General features: G+C 41.8%; 1 protein-coding gene across 10 annotated transcripts in view; it reads right to left on the bottom strand.

The window, feature by feature from the left end:
• LOC103066255 (uncharacterized) overlaps positions 1-19,836 on the bottom strand; it is a 69,975-nt gene that overhangs the window by 33,974 nt on the left and 16,165 nt on the right. For 9 of the 10 annotated variants that reach the window (XM_088146151.1, XM_088146150.1, XM_088146156.1 and 6 more), the window contains exons 3-6: positions 8,126-8,425; positions 5,337-5,369; positions 2,961-4,614; positions 752-829 (exon numbers count right to left, since the gene is read on the bottom strand). In XM_088146151.1, the coding sequence (XP_088002277.1) occupies positions 752-829; positions 2,961-4,614; positions 5,337-5,369; positions 8,126-8,399 (2,039 nt within the window). In that variant the 5' untranslated portion in view covers positions 8,400-8,425. Of the gene's footprint in view, positions 1-751; positions 830-2,960; positions 4,615-5,336; positions 5,370-8,125; positions 8,426-9,928; positions 10,305-19,836 lie in introns of those variants that run through there. The other variant, XM_088146149.1, reaches the window with a different exon arrangement.

Below are 19,836 nucleotides of genomic sequence, written 5' to 3'. Positions count from 1 at the left end.
ATATTACCTATTTATGTTACTCTGGGAACTGTAAGTTTGCTTGCTTTCTCAGGTGTTTGTGATGAACTGGAGAAGTACCGTTCCTCTTTGGAAGAGAGCTAGAAGAAAGATGGTGCCCAGCCTCCTTCCCTCCAACCCATTCCCTCAGTCTTTCTACCGCCACCAATTCCATCTTGACCGACTATCCATACAACCACTCTAATTCATTCCATCTACCAAAAGCAGGTTGCTATTTCTCAAGTACTTCAACTGACCCACCTACAGTACCAATTCAACCCATGCAACATGCCATAGGAACCTCTTTCTTAACCTTCCATCCCCCCATAACCCATCATGGACATACCCCTCCTCAGACCTTCTCCCACATAGCCACAAAAACAGGTGCCCCCCCATCTTTCTCTTTTCTCTATCCAGAGGAGGCTCTCCAACAGTGTACCCTGCCTTTCATCCAGGAATTCCAAAGATAATAGTCCATCCTTCCTAGCATTTTCCAAAGTCTGCTTCCTTCTCTCTCAACGTCTCAGAGATCATCCACTTCCATCCCAGGTAGCAGGAACCCCCAACATAACCTCCTCTATTTTCAACCACCAGAATTGGTGGTACCAGCCGTGTTTCCTCCCAGTTTTCATAACATGAGAAATTGAGGAGAGACTGCTATAGCCATAATATTTAGGGTACGATGCAAGCTTCTAATGCCATGTACTGGTTTTGTATCAATAACACTTGTGATAAAATGCAAGCAGTTCCTTACCTCAGGGTTCTTAAGTTTCTCAGCTCTGTCAGTGCTTTAAAGAAGTCTTCCATATATCTTTCATCCAAACTCCATTTCCTAAAGGAGAAAGACATTTTTGCTCCGAGACTGTGATTCAGTGTTTCTAGTTCCTCTACTTTTCAAATACAACTGGGATTCCAGTCACTGGTTCCCATGGCCATTTTTTAAAGTTCTTTTTTATTGTACAAAATCACTGCAAAGGCTGGACATTTATAAAAAAAACTAGTTTACAGATGGAATAGTAAATGGTGGACCTATCTTTTTTTAGCAATGTGAAGGTGAGAAGAATGCTGTCACTTGTCAATTTCTTCTACTGGAGGTGTCAGGAGAAATGGAAAACCTGTGGTGTTTTATTTTTTCCTTCTATTAGTCCATCAGTGTCAATTATGAGGGGTAATCAATGGATAAGGACTAGTACAAAAGGTCTAAGTAGGTGTTGTCCAAGACCCCCCTCCCCAGAAGTGATGGATTCATGCTTGCTTCCCTAACACTGTTATGACTTCTGAGTCAGGGGTTGAAGGGGGACCAGGCCAATTGTCAGACTGAAAAGCAAGCAGGAAATAAGGCACCCGTGACAGCTTCAGGGGACAATGAGTCAGAGCAGATGAGGCCCAATTTAGATATTGGGGGAACACATTCTAGCGGGGAGCCTAGTCAAGAACACACTGGGAACTATGAAGAGCTGAGCAAAGGGAATCAGTGCATCTCCTTGAAAGGAGAGGGCAGCAAGGCACCTAATCAAGTCATGTCGGCCCATGGAGTCATATGAGAGCAGCTCCAGATCCTCCAGCCTCCAGATCCTAGGCCTTCAGACAACTCTGATGATACCAGTTAAAAGACAAGTTTTGAAGGTTAACTACTCTGTTAGTCACTTTATTCCTGGGCAATTATCAAAAAGACAAAAATAAGGAAGGAACTTAAGAGTTTCAGAGAGCTGTTAGAAGAGACAAGAGGCAGTACAGGTACTCCTCAGGTTACGACAGCAATTGGGCTAAGGATTGCCATGGCTTAGTAATGCAGTTCTAAAGTGTGACATCATGTGACTGCATCACTTAGTGACAGCAATCCTGGACGTCCTGGGAGGGATGACACGGTGCCACAGCCAGGTGGGGTTACGCAGGCAGGTGCTACAGGGCATGGGCGAGCCAGAGGAAGGGCCAACAGGGGCTGCAGGAGGGCCAGTGGAGGCTGCGGTCATGTTGGCAGAGGCCACAGGAGGGAAGAAGGGGGCTGCAGGCGGGTCGGCAGTGGCCACAGATGGGCAGGGATTTACTGTGGGTGGCCACACATTACAGTGTGGGCAGGCAAGGAGTACTACTGAGTACGAGAGCCCTGGGAACTCATACTCTGTAGTGGGCTCCTCAGGAGAAAACGCAGCAAGAGCAAGTTACTGGAACGACTTGCAACCTTCCCTGCTGGCTTTCCCATTGACTTTGCTTATGCCAAGCCAGCAAGGAAGGGCACAAATGGCAATCACGAGACACAGTTTACTGCTACGTAATTGCGATCCAGGCATCCTAGCACCTGGATCGCAATCACATGACTGCAGGGATGCTGTGACAGTCACAGCTTCAATGACCGGTTGTAACTCTGAATGGTCAGTGAATGAATGGACGTAAGCTGAGGACTACTTGTATTACAACAATCTCTGTAAAGACATTGAAGATGGAAACAGACATGGAGAAACAAGGAAAGTTTTTCATAAGATCTCTGAACTCAGAAGGAGCTTCCAACCTCAAAGTAGTATGCAATTGTTAAAGACAGTGTTTGGCTATGTATAAAATCATCACATTTTTAAATGGCATTATTCTTTTATTTATTTAAATTTGTTACAGCGTCTTGGTCACAACAGCAATTTCCTCTCTGTCCCTGAGCTGAGCTGAGCAATTCCTTGTGATATGACTATCAAGTTCTTAAGATCAAGAGGGACTGATTGGTGTTGGTCTGACCAATGGACAAGTGCTCATTTTTAGCACATAGTCCTTCCACACCCACCCAAGCCAAGCCATGTCTTGCCCCAACTGCTAAGGATTTGAGACCCCTCCTTAGCTGCCCAAAGACTTTTATGCATGCTATTAAGTGGCATTTTTTCTAGCCTATTATTATATTTAAGATGGCAGGTGAGAGAACAGTGGTGCCAGGATCATAAACTGAATTAAATGTTCATCAGACTTTCAAAAATACTTACTCATTTCCTGGTGGAAATACTTCTTTGTTTCTCTCAACATAGAGATCCTCCAAATTCTGGCAGTGTTGTACACAATAGGCCAGGATCATCAATTCCATAAAGGATTTGGAATCATAATGTACTGTAGTCACATTATACAATGCATTTTTTACAAAATTGTCATCTTGTGTCTCATATAAATAACTAAATATTTCTTCTTCCAGAATCCCTTCATTATTGTAATTTTTCACCCAGGCTATTAAGAACTCCTTATTCTTAGGAGGAATTTTCCATCCAAATTTTTCTTTTAACCGTGACATTCTTTTTTCTTCATTTAAAAAACCAAAGAGGAAGCGAACTGTCATTGTTAAATCATGCCTTTCATGTAGAGCCTGTTCTAATAGTGTCTGCGAATTTTTACTGAGATTTTCAGAAGGCTGCCTCTCTCCTTCTTCTAGAATATAAAATAAAGCAGCAAAAAACTCCTGGAAGCTTAAGTGAATGAAGCTGTAAGTCTGAATACAATCAACGTCCCTTTTGAAGATGCTCTGATTCAGAAAGAGGGGGAGGGAGTCTTCCTGATCTAAATTGTGCTTCTTGACATCTTCTTCCATAAAGAGTATTTTCTGTTTCCAGATTCCTTCTGCAGCCAAAGAGCACAAGCCTTTCACATTTATTCGGACATCCTGCTTGGATTCTTTATGGTGAAACTTTAATAAACTGGAGAGATACAGCATATAGACTGCAGTGAGGGTGTATGGTGTCTTCTGGAGATCCTTGCCTCTCTCCATCTCTTGTTTCATCACGGTGCAGACAATCCAACACACAAGGGGAATTACACACAGGGTAAAAAGGGTATCATTTTGTTTTACAAGTCCAAAAGCTAGCTTTGCTTGTTTTTCATCCTGAAAGAATCTGTGGAAGAAGTCCACCCTGTCCTCCACTGAAAATCCCAAAATCTCAGCATGACGCGAGCACTCCAAGCAACGACTGAGAGGCTCTAAAGCTGTGGGTCTTGTTGTGATTAGGAGGTAGGATTCAGGAAGAAGCTTTTTTTGAAATAAACTCCTCAGAAGGATTTGCACTGGCTCCTTCTTCCAAGGGTCAGTACAAAGCTGGGCTTCAGGCTGATCAAATGAAAATCTTAATTCATCAAACCCATCAATGATAAACAGGAGCTTCTCTGAATTATTCAGTATCTCTTGAATTGTGTTTTTAATTGCATGACTGTTGGGCAATTGTTTAGAAATTATTTCCACAATACTACTCTTCTCCGAGTCTGTATGGAGGTTCATCTCCCTGCAATGAATATAAAAAATGTAATTAAACATGTCCTGATAAAGGTGTTCGGAGGCCCAATCAAGCATAATTTTTCTTGCTGTCATGGTCTTGCCAATTCCTGCGGCTCCTTGCAACACAACCACTTGTGGAATTAGTCCATGTTTGTCAGGGTGAAATAGGTTTTCAATGGTGGCAGAAGAACTGGATCTCGTATTCATGATTTCAGCATGTTTCTTTCCCGAAGCCCTAATTTCATGCTTTCTTGCTTTTTCAGACCGATGATAATCTATGATGATTAGTTTTGAGTATCTCTCATTTAGATGCAAATATTCACCAAGACGAGAATTAGGATCCTTTATTATTTGAAATTTTATTTTAATATGCCTTTTGTAGCCTAAGAGAAGGACATAGTGCATAGGACATTAGAAGGCTTTAAAACACGGCCTGCACAAGCTATTCTATGAAGCATTTTGCAAAACACTCTATGGATCTGCTCCTTGAAGCTGCAAAGCAGTTTCAATGCTTGAAGTCTTGGCATGATTGCTCGGAAGCTAACTAGACAGTTCCAGTGGGATCACTGGCAAAATGAAGGCTGCTTTATTGAATGATTTGCACATGAGTACAAAAATACATTTTAGACAATAGAATCGAATGATCTTTCTTACAGCAAACTGCAATTTAAGCCTACTAAGAAATACATCTCAGAGAGATTTATTGAAACAGATTTACTCCTAGATAAGTTGTTATACCATTTCAGCCTTAAACATTTTAGACTGTAAATTAGAATTGACTCAGAATATGATTTGGACCTGTAATTCAAACCTAGGGCTAAAATTGCTCCTCCAAATTCACTGCTGTGTTGGCACATGAATTTTCAGAATCCTTTGAAAAGTTTTAAGGGATGACTTTCCTTTATTGTGATACTGTTTTCACTTTCTTATGTTAGACACTGAAAAAACCATCCTGGAGTTTTCAGCAGTAGGGTTCTTCAGGTGACCAATACCTCTAACAAACTCTTGCACAGTTGCAGGGGGGCAGGGGCGGGTGGTAAGACACAACCATGCAGAATTAACTTTGAACATAAATCAGTGATCCTTTGAATAATTGCTGGCTTACCGGATGAATCTGGCCTTTGGAGAGGAACAACATCTGAAACGAAAAATAGACTGGAATGTATTTATTTACTTATTTATTTATCCCATTTATTAAAACCACCACCTTTCCCCAGACAACTCTGGACCATATAGCACAAAGAAAAAAAAAAGAAGCAAATAGAAAAATTGTATAAAGGCATGTGTAGATGCATAAAAACAAAAATGTACAGATGAGCACACACAGCGAAATGGAGCTGAAGACTAGGTCTGACGTATGATTGGCATGGATCCAGTTAACACCCCCCTTAACACCCCCCTAACTTTCCATAAAAAAGGGAGGGGGGTTGAAGACTGGAGAAAAGTTGTCTTAAATTAATGGTGCATAAATTAAGAAAAGGTTAAGTACGTCACAGCCCTTTGGAGAGGGAACCTATTGCAAGCAAGTTAACTGCCCTGCCACCTGTGCACCCAAGGCTGCTGAGGTTAAGAAATCCAGCTTTGCTAACATGGAAACCACACAGGCTTCATAATTTCATTAAACAATATTGTTAATCAAGATCTTCTCTCACCACCAATCTTCATAGCAGCCTTTAGAATTTCTTTAGTTGCAAACTCTCCAAAATGAGTTTGCACACTATCTCTTCAATATCGTTTAGAGAATAAACTACAATTAAACTGATTCACCTACCATACTATGCAAGGGCTGGCAAATATTCTACGGCCAAGAGCAAATGTTTACTTTTTTTAAAACTGCTCTGCAAGGGCCAATGGGAGGGGGCAGTGATATGACGATGCAGGCTGCCCATGCTTGTTCTAAGCGAGAAACCATATTTTATAGCTTATAGTAGTCATAATATGCCAAGGAAACTAAGACTGAAGAAACCACATTGCAGCTTAGCATATTTTATTATATATGGAAGGGAGACAAGAACTTCAGTTGGATTCCAAGACTGAAACTATTACAAAACTGTTGTCAGAAGTGGTGTTCATGGTTATAGTGGTATTTCAGAGGATATTCTTCCTGAGACAGAACAGCTGAAGAGCTACAAAAGAAGACAAAAATGTTGATGAATCCAGCCAAATTTTCCAGGGGAACTGAAAAATCCACAGATACTTTATAGAGGAACAAAGAGGAAAAGAAAAGAAAAATACTAGGAGCAAAAATAAAAAATAATGAGGAAAAATGAAAAATAAGAACAATAAGGGAAGGGAGGTAAAAAAGAAGACTGATCAAGAAAAAAGAATTGTTTCTTTCTTCTTACACTACTCTATTATATGCTATCTCTTTTATTGATGTTTTCTATCTTCCTACCTATGAGCACCTACAAACGTCAGGAGTTAACATATCCTCCCACCACATTACTAAATCAGACAAAGTGGGAGTCTCAGAAAGGGTCACTAAGGACAGAGAACTCCTCAAATCAGACTTTACGCCTGGTGATGAGGTGGACGTGCCAGGCAGTTCTGTGGCAACAGAGTGGAAGTAGTTTGATACTGCCTTCAAATATTTTTTTTCCCCCACCAACGTCCCAGTTTAACTTACAGACTTGGTATTCCCTAGTGGTCTTCCATCCAGGGAGTAAGAAATCCAATCTGCCTAGGTTCTGGGACCAGAGAAGGATCCCCAGGTGCTGCCAGCTGCTGAACTAACCAGTAAAGCCCATTTAAGAAAAGCCTAAATTGACTGAGTCTTTAAGACCTCCTACAATATCTTCAGTGATGAGAGTCCCCGGATAGCAACTTCTTCCAGAAGGAGAACAAGGCCTTCTCTCTTGAACTGACAAATGGAAAATCCTTCTGGTCAAGATGTAAAAAGGCTGAAGATTATATTTGGTCTCAAATCACTAATCAGGGTAGTGAATGCCTGCAATGACCATCTTACCCTCATTAACCTTTCTGTGGCCATGTTCTGCACTAACTGAAATTTCCAGATCGGCTTGGAAAGGAGGCTATTACATTACACCCCTTCCCACCCTAAGCTGAAACTCACAAATAACTGAGCCAAGATCCAGTCTACAGATACAGCTGCAGTTGCTTCACCATCCTATACAAGTCAAAAGCCCTTTTGGCCACCAGTTGAGCTTTCCACTTAAGGGAGAGTCCAAGTGAGCTCGCAGAGTCAGCACGTGTGTTTTCTGAGGAGGGCCTTTAAGACAGGCTCTAAGCCCACACCCCAAATATTCGGTATCCCTCCTCATAAGATTGTCTGAAGGAGATCTACCGGGCTTCTAGGCTCAGCATACATCACAAGAAGGCTTGTCTGTCTGGGTCATTTGCCAACCCCTGCCCCCAGCGCCCAGATGGACCGTGGGCCTGCCTCAATGCTCCTGGGAGAGAGAATGATGATCTTTTGTCTTTGGCTCCATGTCACCTTAGATGCCCTGAGGGCTCCCTCACTAGCAGCATCACCTGTAACATTTCCTTTCAACACACCTAGAAATGTGACTAGAAAAGATACGGACTTAACCCAGTTTTAATAAGACCTCCCTTAACTTTAGACCTTTGGACTACTTAGTTTGTCTGAACTTGGCTTATCACTTTACTTTGACAGTAATAGGAAAAATCAAAGGTGGAGTGACAGAGCAGATGCTTTCTTGCTATTAGATTCTGGGCTCGATAAAATTAGCATCTCAGGTTGGCAGGCAAAACCCCCATCTGAATTCCCAGGGAATCACGGGCTGTCCAACTAGACAAGAGTCAGAGAGACCAGATTCAATAGAAGGCAACTTCTTCAGTCCAGATGGACCTTTATATCCAGACCGTCCTCTAAAACGGGAACAGTATAATTATGTGTGATATGTTGGCTTTTACCTCTTGGTGTATTTTCTTTGAGATTTGCAGCAACATTTGTCACATTGGCTTTTTCAAGGGCACTAATGCAGACTTCCAGAGCAAGATCTTCTCCATAATTATGAATCATGAGATCTACAACTTTTCGCTTATCAGCTTTCTCCAAACGGCCTCTAGGAATGTTGGGTTTTCCCTCATAGTCAATGTCTTCTAGCATCCACTTAAATGCTTCAAATTCATCCTCAAGGAGCTGATCCAATGCTCTGTAAAGTTTTACTTTCAGATGGCTGTTCATGTCGATTACTATGGGTTATATCGGACCTAAAATTAAAAGGAAACAGTTACAAGATATTGCTCTTGGAAAATACAGGTTGAAGTTTATAGTCTCTTCTATCTTCACATTGAAGGTGATAGCACATTCACAAATGTATGCTACCTACAGCATAATAGTTTTAGAACAAAATATGTTCAAAGAAATAAGTCATTAACAATGACAGTTTTTGCAAAGGCAAGATACACTGGTAGGAAGTGCTGTCAAAGTGGGAAGGACCAATGCAAAAAGTATTGTTTATTTTTTTTAATAATATTTTTATTAAAAGTCTGCCCGTCCCATCAGATCTGGCAGAGGAGGGATGCTGCAGATCCCGTGTGTTAGAGAATTACGTTTGGCGAATCCCACAAGGCGGGCCTTCTCTCCTATGGCGCCCGCCTTTTGAATCTTCTCCCCCCCAGAAGTGAGATTAGCTCCACCTCACTTAATATTCCACAAGACCTGGCTATGTGATCAGGAAACTGTCAGGGTGGTCTCAAATGGTGACAACGTGACCGGGGCTTGCTGCAACATTCTAATCATTCATCTTGCAATCACAGGGATCCTGCAACAGCCTGAACTTTGAGGACCAGTCATAAGTCCATTTTTTCAGCAGCGCCATAACTTCAAAAGGTCACTGAAAGAATGGATGTAAGCTGACCACTACCTGTATTCTTGGAAAATGCATGTTCTTTATTCTACACTTTAAGCTAGCATATTCAAAACACATGTATGCTACCTAAGATATAGAAGTCTTAGAATGTAACATTTTCAAAGGAATCAGTTCCTGACAAGAAGGTAATCAATCTTTTACTACCCAAGAACCAAAGTTGCTCTGGTTTTTCAACTGAGAGACGCACTGGGAGGACAATGCTGTCAAAATAAGAAACATCGACAGATGTATATATATCTGAAAGGAAAACAATCCAGTATCAAAAATGATTTTCCCTCCAAAAGGAACAGTGGACAGAAAATATGAAACACAGACAAAAATCCTCTGCAAAGCTTGTGCTCCCTCCTTCCCTGGAGACCAATTAATTGATCTCTTTCTGTACGTATTGTTAGCCCTCTCACGTACAGAAGTACGACAGCCATATTCTCCTCCCTCTTTCAAGCAGATACCGCTAAAAAGAAGAAGGGTAAAAATCCAGGATGGCGAGGGGAAAGGATTACTGCACTTGTAATGGGAAAGAATGGAAAAGCCATAGCAGAGCAAAACCGCACGAAGATGAAGCACGGAGGGAGGTAACAAGAGAGAGAAAAGACGGAAGAGGTATTTTCATCCAACCCCAAATGTCTCCCACCCCCTGGGGGGCAAGACCGCCTTCCTTCTTCCACGGAGGGCACATGCAGGCCAGACCACCTTTCCTCCCCACACAAATTAGGCTGCAAAGTCTTTCCCTAAGGCTGTACGTTCTTGCAAAGCGTTGGCTCCTCCCCAGAAGGGTCTATCAGACAAATACTACCCCAAATCCAACCCTCCCATATCTAAGCATTTAGGATGTGAGGCTTACCATTCTCTGAGGGAAAAAAGAGGCTGAAAGCTAAACCGGTTCTCAATCTCTAAACAGACAGATAAAAATTTGTCCTTCGCAGGCCTCCTGTAAAAAGCAGTTTCGTTTTCAAAGCTGCTCCTCTCTTCCTCCTCGTAGTTTATAGTGTGAGTCATGTTTCCTCTCCCGTGTCCTGAGGCAGCCACTTGAAGAGGGGAAACATTTCACAGCAGTTCTGCTTAATCGATCACATCAAATAACAGGGCTGTGCAAGCCTCGAAGAGATGCCTTTCCTTGACAAAGGTTTAAGTGAAGACACACACCTTCTGTTTCACTTCGTTTTTTCCACACTTTTCCTGGTGCTTTCTCAGCTTCCTACAGAGCCTGTAATACCAGGAAAAGGCTTCTGGGCATGTGCAGATTCTTTTGTTACCCTTTGCAACAGATGGAGGAGGACAAGGACTTCCAGGAGGCTACAGGGAAGGCAAAGCTCTTCTCCTGAGTTGAATCCAAGCTGCTCACACAAGCCTAGAAAATGCTGCCCTCCTTTTTCGCCTTCAGCTCTGTGGGACAAGTACTGTGTTTGCTGGGTCAGACTTGGTGTTGTCCCAGGAGCTCTGGGGGGCATGCAGTTTTGCCCAATAAACCCACCAGGGTGGAGATGATAAAGTATATATTCAGCACAAAGTATGGTGCCCAGGAATAATTTCCAGAGCAGGCACAAAAGCTCTTAAGTTAACAGAGTTTTTATACATTCTTATAACAAGTGAAAAACAGGCATAAATTGTACATCCTTCAGCCACAAAGTGATAAGCTACATAGACTGTGCAATTCTCAGTCCACGGGTACACCTGCTTTGCCCTCTACTCTATAGCCATGCTTTTTACAGATACTAAAGGGACACCTGCACGTGCCATCCGGATCCCTTTCAGTTCCTTGCATCATTCACTCCTGATTCTCGCTCATGCGCTTTGTTAACCCTTGGCACACCACTCACAAGCTGCATCTGCGCACTTTCTTCTCTCTTCACACTCCCTATGGTGCAGTCATTACTAAAGCTGAGTATAATATGAGCTCTCCACCCAGGGCTGGTGTAAAACTGCTGAACTTTTAGTGAAGCCTTACAGAGGGGTCACTTTCCAAAATCCATATACTAAGCACACTTTCTCTGCATAGTCCAAAAAATATATATTTTCGAACTCTTTAAAATCACATTTACCGTACTGTTCTCTAAGGAGGAAGCAACTCATCCAGTGAATACAAGTAATATATACGGTAAAACTTTGCCAGTCTGAAGAGTCTTAATCTCTCCAGTAAACAACAAAAAGAAATAATAATCCAAAGAAAGTGATTAAGAAATGAAGCTCGGTTGAGCTTAATGTCAATGACAGGCTGCTTTGCGACTGTCAGCCTGATGAAATCTCAACTCCCAGTCACTCCCAGTGATACCAGCCAACCACAGAATGGCAGTTTCTGTGGTCTACTCACAAGTAGCGGCTGTAAGGAGTCACAAGAGTAATCTCAACAATCTCTCCTTCTCCGGGAAATTTCACCAGTCCGGATCCAGCATCCAGCCATGACTATGCTTGCCAGGACTGTCCTGCAACAGACAGGACATCAGCTCACCATGGAGGAAGTGCCTACAGAGAAAGAGTTTAACCACCCAAGGTTTGGCAATCAAGAGGCGAAAGTTTCCAAAAAATTTGAAAAGAAAAGAAGGTAAAGAATAATCAGATGTGAAACAGTATGAAAATTTGCAGACTGCTGTAAAATAACCCGAACATCAGTGGGAACCTTGCTGTGCTGATCTACATAAGTGCAACAGCTAGAGTTAATAAGACCATAGACATCTCCTTGACTAGCTAATAACAAATCGAGAGCCATGTGATTTTGAACTGCTATTTGTGAAACCAAAGTAACTTCTGCTTGCAGTCTGCTCATTGTTTACAGCATGCTTTTGGGCAAAAGAATTTTGTGGGTTGGAGGTTCCAAGCAACCATCTTTTCTTTCCACAGCCTTATATTCCTTCACTGCCTTTTGGTGGTGGATAAGGTGGATTTGGTGAAAGGAATCAACCGTTGTACTTGGCTGTCAGTAAAGCCCCTTTGCAGCTGTATCGTCCCTGCAGTTGCCTTTAGCAGCAGCACTGTCACCTTTCTGATGAGCTCTACGATGCATCACAGCCACTTGCTTAGATTTTTGTACTACTTGCAGTAGCTCTAATATCTCTGCAGCATATTTGATGTAGAAGCAAGAGTAGTTCAAAGTCTACGCTCTTTCCAGAGAGCTCCATGTACATGAAGGATGCTGAAAATGTATTTTGAATCTGTAAAAATGTTTACAGTTTTTCCTTCTGCTAATTTCAGTGCTTGAATCATGGCTAACCATTTGGCTTTCTGAGCTGACGTATTAGGGGATAATGTTTTGGACTCCACTTCCTCCCACTGAGTCACAATAGGATATCCTGCTTTGTTGTCCCAGGAAACTTCTGGGGTTGTGGACCTGGCAAGCCACTATAAGCTTTTTTCTGCCCATTTACCATGAATCTGCCACCCTCAGGAAAATATTCCAAGTCAGGATTCTCCAAAGGAATATCTGTTAAATCTGACCTAGTGGAAGAAACAGCCTCTATCACCTGCACACAGTTATGTTCCAATTCCTCCTTCTCTAACTGTGGTAATAAGGTAGCAGGGTTCAGAGTGGAAAAGGTAGCCAAAGTGATTCCTGGATTGTCCGGTAAAGTGGCTTGATATTTGGCTAATTGGCTAGATGTTAGCCAATGGCTTCCTTTTTGTTCTAGTACAGTTAGCAAGGAGTGTGGCCGATAAACACTCATTGGTTGTCCCAAAGTAAGCTTTTCAGTTTTGTTCACAATGAGGCTTGTGGTCGTCACCGCCCTTAAACATGCTAGCCATCCCATTGCCACAACATCTAATTTCTTTGAGAAATATGCTACTGGGCATTCGCATGTTCCCAAAATCTGGGTCAACACTCCTCCTGCCACAGGATTTGCAATCTCTCAGGGACAGCAAGCATTACCGCCTGAGAGAAAAGAAGCCATTTGCCAGTTGGGATTGCAAATCCCAAACAAATCACTGTTTCTTTAGCAATCTGGTCTCTGGTCTCAGATACCCCATAGACTGCTTGTCCCAAAAAGTGGATGTATGGTTCTTACATCTTGATTGACTGCCCTGAAATCTTGCATAAATCTACATTCTTCTGAATGTGGTTTCTTTGTAGGCAAAATAGTCCCAGCTGCCGTTCTTAGGCAAACATCTGTGTGGTCACAGTGTCCCACTGTCACGTGATCACCATTTGCGACCTCCTGCTGGCTTCTCTTTGACTTTGCTTGCCAGAAGCCAGCAGTGAAGGTGGCAAATGATTATCATGAGATCACGAGACACTGCAATGTTGTGATTGCGAGCCAAGCCCCCAAAGCATGATCATGTTGCTACTGGGAAGCTGTGATTGTTAGGATTTTTTCCCATGGGAAGAAATTCAGCTCGTTATCTGCACAGAAATGTTTTGTCTAGAGAAATTGTAAGACTTGCGTGACTGCACGTATACTGCTATTTACTGCCACCTATTGGCGTGGGTATGCTGGTTACCCAGTGGGGGGGTATGGAGTGGCAATATAATGGGAGGATTATATGCCCAGCCTCTCAGTGTAGTTTTAGCCACCATGTACTCATTTTTATGGGTTATGTAGTTGTAACTAATAGCCAAGTAGTGTACCTCTTCTCTGAGAGTTTTTAGCTAGAGACTTTGTTAAGTTTGTGATGTCAATAAGTCTTGGATGCTAAAATACATGAGAAGATGTGTTTTTTCCTATATTTTGTATGATATTTGCATTTTATGGAATTTTGCATTTTTATCAATAAATACCAGTTAGTATATATTTTCTGACTGGATTTCTTTGGGAAACAAGAAATGAACATTGCATTTTGTAAATCTTCCATGCTGATGTGTATTTTTCCTGGGCAACTCTTCCTGGAAGTATCGCTGCACCCTGCACAATAGGAGTATGGCTGCATTCTGCTCAACAGTGATGGCTGCAGTGATGAGGACAGTTCAAAGGTACCCCTCATTCAGTGCCATTGTAACTCTGAAAGGATGCTGAGTGAGTGTATGGTAAGTGAGGACTACTTGTAAGAGTGCTACTCTTCCACAGAAGGAGCTGCATGTGCTTTCCAGTATAAGCACTGGGAGTATGCAGGGCTAGTTCATATATCGGCATATAAGGTTTAATAATATTTAAAGCCCTTCATGGCACAGGACCAGGTTATCTGAGGAGCCATCTCGCCCCTGTTATATCAGCCTGCCCCACTCGGTCTGGCAGAGGGGGCATGCTACAGACCCTACCAGTCAAGGAATTTCAACTGGTGGGGTCTAGCAAGAGGGCCTTTTCTGCTGGGTCCCCCACCCTGTGGAACAACCTGCCTCCTGAGGTGTGGTGTGCCCCCACTCTGGTAGCCTTCAGGAAAGATGTGAAATCCAGGCTATGCCAGAAGGCCCGAGGGCCGGATGGGGGCTCACACCAGTGGAGGTGGCTTGTGGGATAATAGACTTTGTCCCCTCCTGTCGTCTTGAATGGTCTTAATAGTTATGTAGAGGTTTTAATTGATTTTAACTATTTATGGGTTATTTTTAATTGTAATTGTGAGCCGCCCAGAGTCACCTATTGAAGGAGATGGGTGGCATACAAATTTAATAATAAATAAATACATAAATACATAAATATTTAATTTTTTAAACGTGGCTGGCTGAAAAAAAAGATCTAGTTATAGAATTTGTTTCATTCTGCAGGTAGCCCTTGACTTATGACCACAATTGAGACCAGAATGTCAGAACCTGCATCACCCAACTGTTGTTGTTTTCCATTGTATTGCATTCGTTGGGAGTTGGATTGATTTGTTTCTGCCACTTATAACTAAGGAAGTGGGGGGTGTCTGTTAATGGTTGTAAGGGGAGTTGGGAAGCAGCTTAACCATATATGGGCAATTTAGACTGGCTTGATTGCCGGCCAGGCAGCTGGGGCCCAAAGAACCAGGAAGAAGCTAGGGGAGGAAGGAGATAGGTCAACAACAGGTGAAGAGGAGTCACGATGCCAGGCAATAAGGGGAGGGGGGATAAATAGATAAACAAATACTTAATAAAGAAGTATTTGTCTGAACCAAGACTGGTTACATGAGAATGCTTCAGAACTGAGAGTTGGACATCGTGGACTTGACACAGAACTTCCATCACTAAGCAATGCAGTCATTAAGTGAGTCACACCTGATTCTGTGACCTTTTTTGCTGCTGTCGTTAAGCAAATCATCACAGTTGTTAAGTGAATCACCACAGTTTTTAAGCGAATCCGGATTCCCCCATTGACTTTCCTTGACAGAAGCCCCCTGGGAAGGTTGCAAATGGCAATCATGTGACCCTAGGATGCTACAATTGTAAATACATGCCGGTTTCCAAGCACCTGTATTTTGATCATATGACCACAAGGATGCTGCAACGGTCATACTGTGAGGGCCAGTCGTAAGTTACTTTTTTCAGTGCTGTAGTAACTTTGGTCATTAAGTGAGTGGTCATAAGTCGAGGACTACATGTATTATAAATCATTGCCCCAAATTCCTGGATTTACAATATTGCCATCAAATATGAAGAAATGATCAAATCTAATTGCTACTTTTCCAACATTAAAGCATCCATTCTAGTAATTAAGAACTAGAGTAATACATGATAGATAAAACAGGCCAGTTTTCTCCATTCTCTGAAAATTTAATATTTTTCTTCCATTGAAATTCCCATTGTTGCATCTCAATTGTTCTGTCTAAATTCTGCATCAGTTTAATTACAGTGTGCTTAGCTTGTTCACTTTCTGCATCGTATTTTATCACCCAGAAACTTACATATGAGTCCCAGCAAATGCTCCAAATTTTGTTTTATAAAGTTTCCAAATTGAGTCAAATCTCTAAGCATTCATTTTGGTTTTGTAATTACTTTAAAACTATGGGGTTTATTTGAAAAACTGCTCCAGTGGTTCTGCCCATTCCGAAGAAGGAATCTCAAAATATTTCATCTTTGTCTTATGAATTATTAAGATTTGTGTTCTATGAAATCCATTGTCTCTCCACTGAGTGAATCTACCTGAAGTCTCATCTTGATGAAAATAAGTATTTAATAACAAAGCAAAAGACGAAGTCTCCAAACTGATTCTTTTTCTCTGTTTATCCTATCCTTTGATATGCTGCTTAATACTGAAGGATCTTCTATCAGTTGCCTGTTCTGTTTGCATCCAGACCCTCTTCTTCTACCCTCCTGTTCAAGTCCTTGAGTCTCCTTCATTCCTTCAGGCACGATCAGGAGCCACCTAAGCATCCTGCCTGCGATAACATCATCTCAAGTCACAGGGCATCGCCTGGTTTGCTAAAGGATGTCTCTCTCTCACACACATGCATGCAGCTGAGAGGGAGGACTTGTCAGGAACCTTTCTCAAGCAAGAGTCAGTGCACAGCTGTCTTTGTGACCATCCTTCTGGCTCAGAGGTTACTTTGGCCACCAAGAAAAGGAAAGAGCTTTCTTGGGATTATTTTGAGAATGTGATCCTTTGGGAAGCAAGCAAGAGTTACTGCCCAATCTGTTTTTCTGGTGTGGTTTGCTTATTAGTTAAAGAGAGATTTCAGCCAATGGGTGTGGCACCATCATCACCCAAACTGTAAAAACTAAAATGACTTTAATGAACAAGCAAATGCTTCTAATCAAGAAAATATTCTGCCTGTGAAGTGCTACTATATGTTTGAAGAAACCAGAGTGCCCACTTCTCCCAGGAAGTTCAGTTCAGTTATCCCTTTTACTGTAATTTATAAATCTCCAGCAAGTAGATAGAGGATGGCCACTGAGATAAATTACAGTGAAAAAAAAATCAATTCAAAATTTATTGGAATAACAAGCAAATGAGCAACATGTTTTAGAAAAATGTAAAACTTAATGTAAAATCATACACGTGTTGGGTTCAACCCTGAGCTAAATATGTTCTGCTCTAGTGTTCTATACATTTCAGAATGATTGATACAGAATAATTCGTTACAGTAAAATGAAGCAATTGCAACAGTCAGAATAAATGGCAAATCAGAAACTCATCAAGGCGTAATCAGTGACCAAAGGTGTTACTTCAAATAAGAAAAATGTCTATTAACTTCCAACTGTTCCTAGCCCTATTCCTAGCACAAGAATATTGTTGGCCTCGCAAGGTAGACCAGACAAGAAACACAACCAGATTATCTAATTCTACTTTACTGTAAAGCTACATGGACAGAATCTTGCAAAGCTGAAAGTACATTCCCCCCCCCCACCGGTCTCCTTTAGAGCCCAAGAAACTAGGGAGGGTCTCTTCTGAGCCTCTTGCCCCACCCGTATTCCTGTTGCGGGGAATGCTTTTACCTGACCATTCCCTTGGCTGTGCCTCGTTGCCCTCTCTCCCAAGGTCATTTCCACCTATCATTACAAATATTTAAGCATTCCAAATATTTAAGCATAATGGACAATATCACCTCTCTGTGTCCAGTGAAGGCTCATAATTCTTAGATGGGTTTCATATTCAGATAAAAGTTCCAAAAATGCAAACGAATGTAAAGGAAGGAAAGAATTCCTAAACAGCAAAACTTTGTCTAATCCTCTAAAGAAATACAGAGAGGAGACTGGCCTGTTTCTGCCCCTAGGAAGAGAAACTAAAAGGCCACAGTCTTCAGAAGAATTAAAATCACATTTTCTTTCAGCACCCAAAAGACCTTCTATATTGAAAAATAATACAATATTAAAACCCCATCAAACAATTGTGATAAGCAGTAGTGGCAGTGAATACATTTATTTTAATTTTTAATATGGTAAGTATTGATAAACATAAGCCATATAAACAACAGTTCTTTTGGGAATCCTCCATAATTTTTAAAAGTGGGAAGTGGTCCTGAGAGAAAAAAGTTTAAGAAACACTGTCTTAGAGCAATCCAGCATTGCATTTAGCTGCACTTCTCCCATACTGATTGTCAGGCACTGCAGCTTTTAAATCCCAATAAAAAGAACCATTCTCCAAAGACTCAGCAAGTCTAAAAGAAAGTCAGTTTATTGATGATTAACATACAGTCCGTAGCAATGAATTGCTGAAACTGAAAAGCCCACGCAAAGCAATGCTTTCTTAGCCCTTCTACTTGCCCCCCCCTTACCCCTCATTCTTTCTGGACCCTTTCTCTGCTCTCATGCCAGTATGACCTTGAGGTTCCTAAAGACTAGATAAGCCCAAACCATCTGCACTAACCGTTATGCACCTAATTGGTTTCAAAAACCCCCCCTGCCCCGCCACTACAACTATGGCAGAACTGAGCAAGCTAGCAATTACAAATAGTCCACGCAGTTAATTGCGAGGTTCTGACATTCTGCTCCTCCAGGAAAAAGGGAATTTCAACACAGAAAATTATATCTGTAAGAAAAAAAAAACACAAGGAAAGATACACTGTCATGCATTGATACATTGTAACATTCAAGAAATACATTGACTTTGCTTTATCTGGATATTTTTTAAAGAACTCTTTAACAAGTTTAGGTGCTTTAAATGTTTTTCATCCACCCACTCCTAATAGGATTTAGCGAAATGTTTCCATTGCACCTGGAATTGTAACTTTCCCTTTCGTCTTCTAGCATCTAAGATTTCTTGGACTTCAAAATGTTGTTCTCCCTCACTGATGTTTGGTGTCGGCTCTGAAGGAGAGAAGTGCCACCTAGTGGATTCCTTGAAAGGTTTTAAAATATCATATATTGAACTCTACTCTATAGTGCAATATTAATGTAACATCAGGGGTTGTGCAATGGTGAATAGAATGTGAGGGATGTGTGTGTTTTTTTTATTTTGTGTTTTTTATATTTACAAGGTGCACTGGGGATGGCATTTAATGAGGTGCAATGAGATCAGGGAGGGCTAGGATGGATATCCCCCCCATGTCTTGATCCTGTCAGAGGCCATCCGTAAATGCCATCAAGATCATCTCAGTGCTACATTCCAACCTGAAACAGGACTGGAAAGGACCTGGATCATCATTTCCTCCAGGGCTCTTCAAAGCTGCGATTGTACCACCTTCGCGAGAACCTTCCCTAAAAAGGGAAGTTTGCAGATCGAACAAAAATTGGATCCACTGATGGCTCTTAAGAAGAGACTGAACTGGCGCTTCCTTTCAAGCAGGTGGAATCCTCCCCTCCCATCAAGGAGCATTCACCATCTCTTGGATTCAGCTACATTCATTCATTCATTCATTCATTTGGTCTCTCCCCCGCCCATCTCCCCCACAATAGGGGACTCTGGGCGGGTTACAAAGACATTAAAACTATAAATAAATATAAAATACATACTATATATACAATTAAAACAATGGGCTCTCCTGGGAGGCCTTAACCAACCAGGAGGAACATGGATCTAAAAGAGAGCAGGATTCAAGCCCAAGGACTTGAGCCTCTTCTTCAAGGCTAACTGGCTCAAACGCCAGGATAAATTGGCTTGTGCAGTATGCAGTGGGTGACAGACAGTGCAGGAAAATCAGCTGAGGAATTCAAATGCACCAGCAGCTGAAATCAGAGTGAAGCAGAGAAACATCAATAACCCACAGCCATACAGCAGCTGCTAATGAACCTTTCCCCACCCAGCCAAAGACTGAAGTTCTATGAGATGCTAAAGTACCTTCAGGTGTTTGGGATAGCAGGAACCTGGCTGAAACTATTAAAACACCAGCCAAACCTAAGGAAGCTAAAGGGTTAACCAAGGGCTAAGAGGAGTCAACCCACAAGTCACAGCTGAGAGAGCAGCCAAGGCCAGTTGCTTGGCACAGGTGTAAGGCAACTCCAGCTTGACAATGAAGGAAAAGGAGAAAAGAGAGAAAGGAGTTCATAACAAT

The sequence above is a fragment of the Python bivittatus genome, unplaced genomic scaffold, assembly GCF_059951505.1.
Source record: "Python bivittatus isolate LINGU-HERP-01145 unplaced genomic scaffold, Pbiv_v1 ctg000480_np1212, whole genome shotgun sequence".
NCBI lineage: Eukaryota > Metazoa > Chordata > Lepidosauria > Squamata > Pythonidae > Python > Python bivittatus.
The sequence above is the reverse complement of the archived record's forward strand: the minus strand, read 5'-3'. Positions and strand labels throughout refer to the sequence as shown.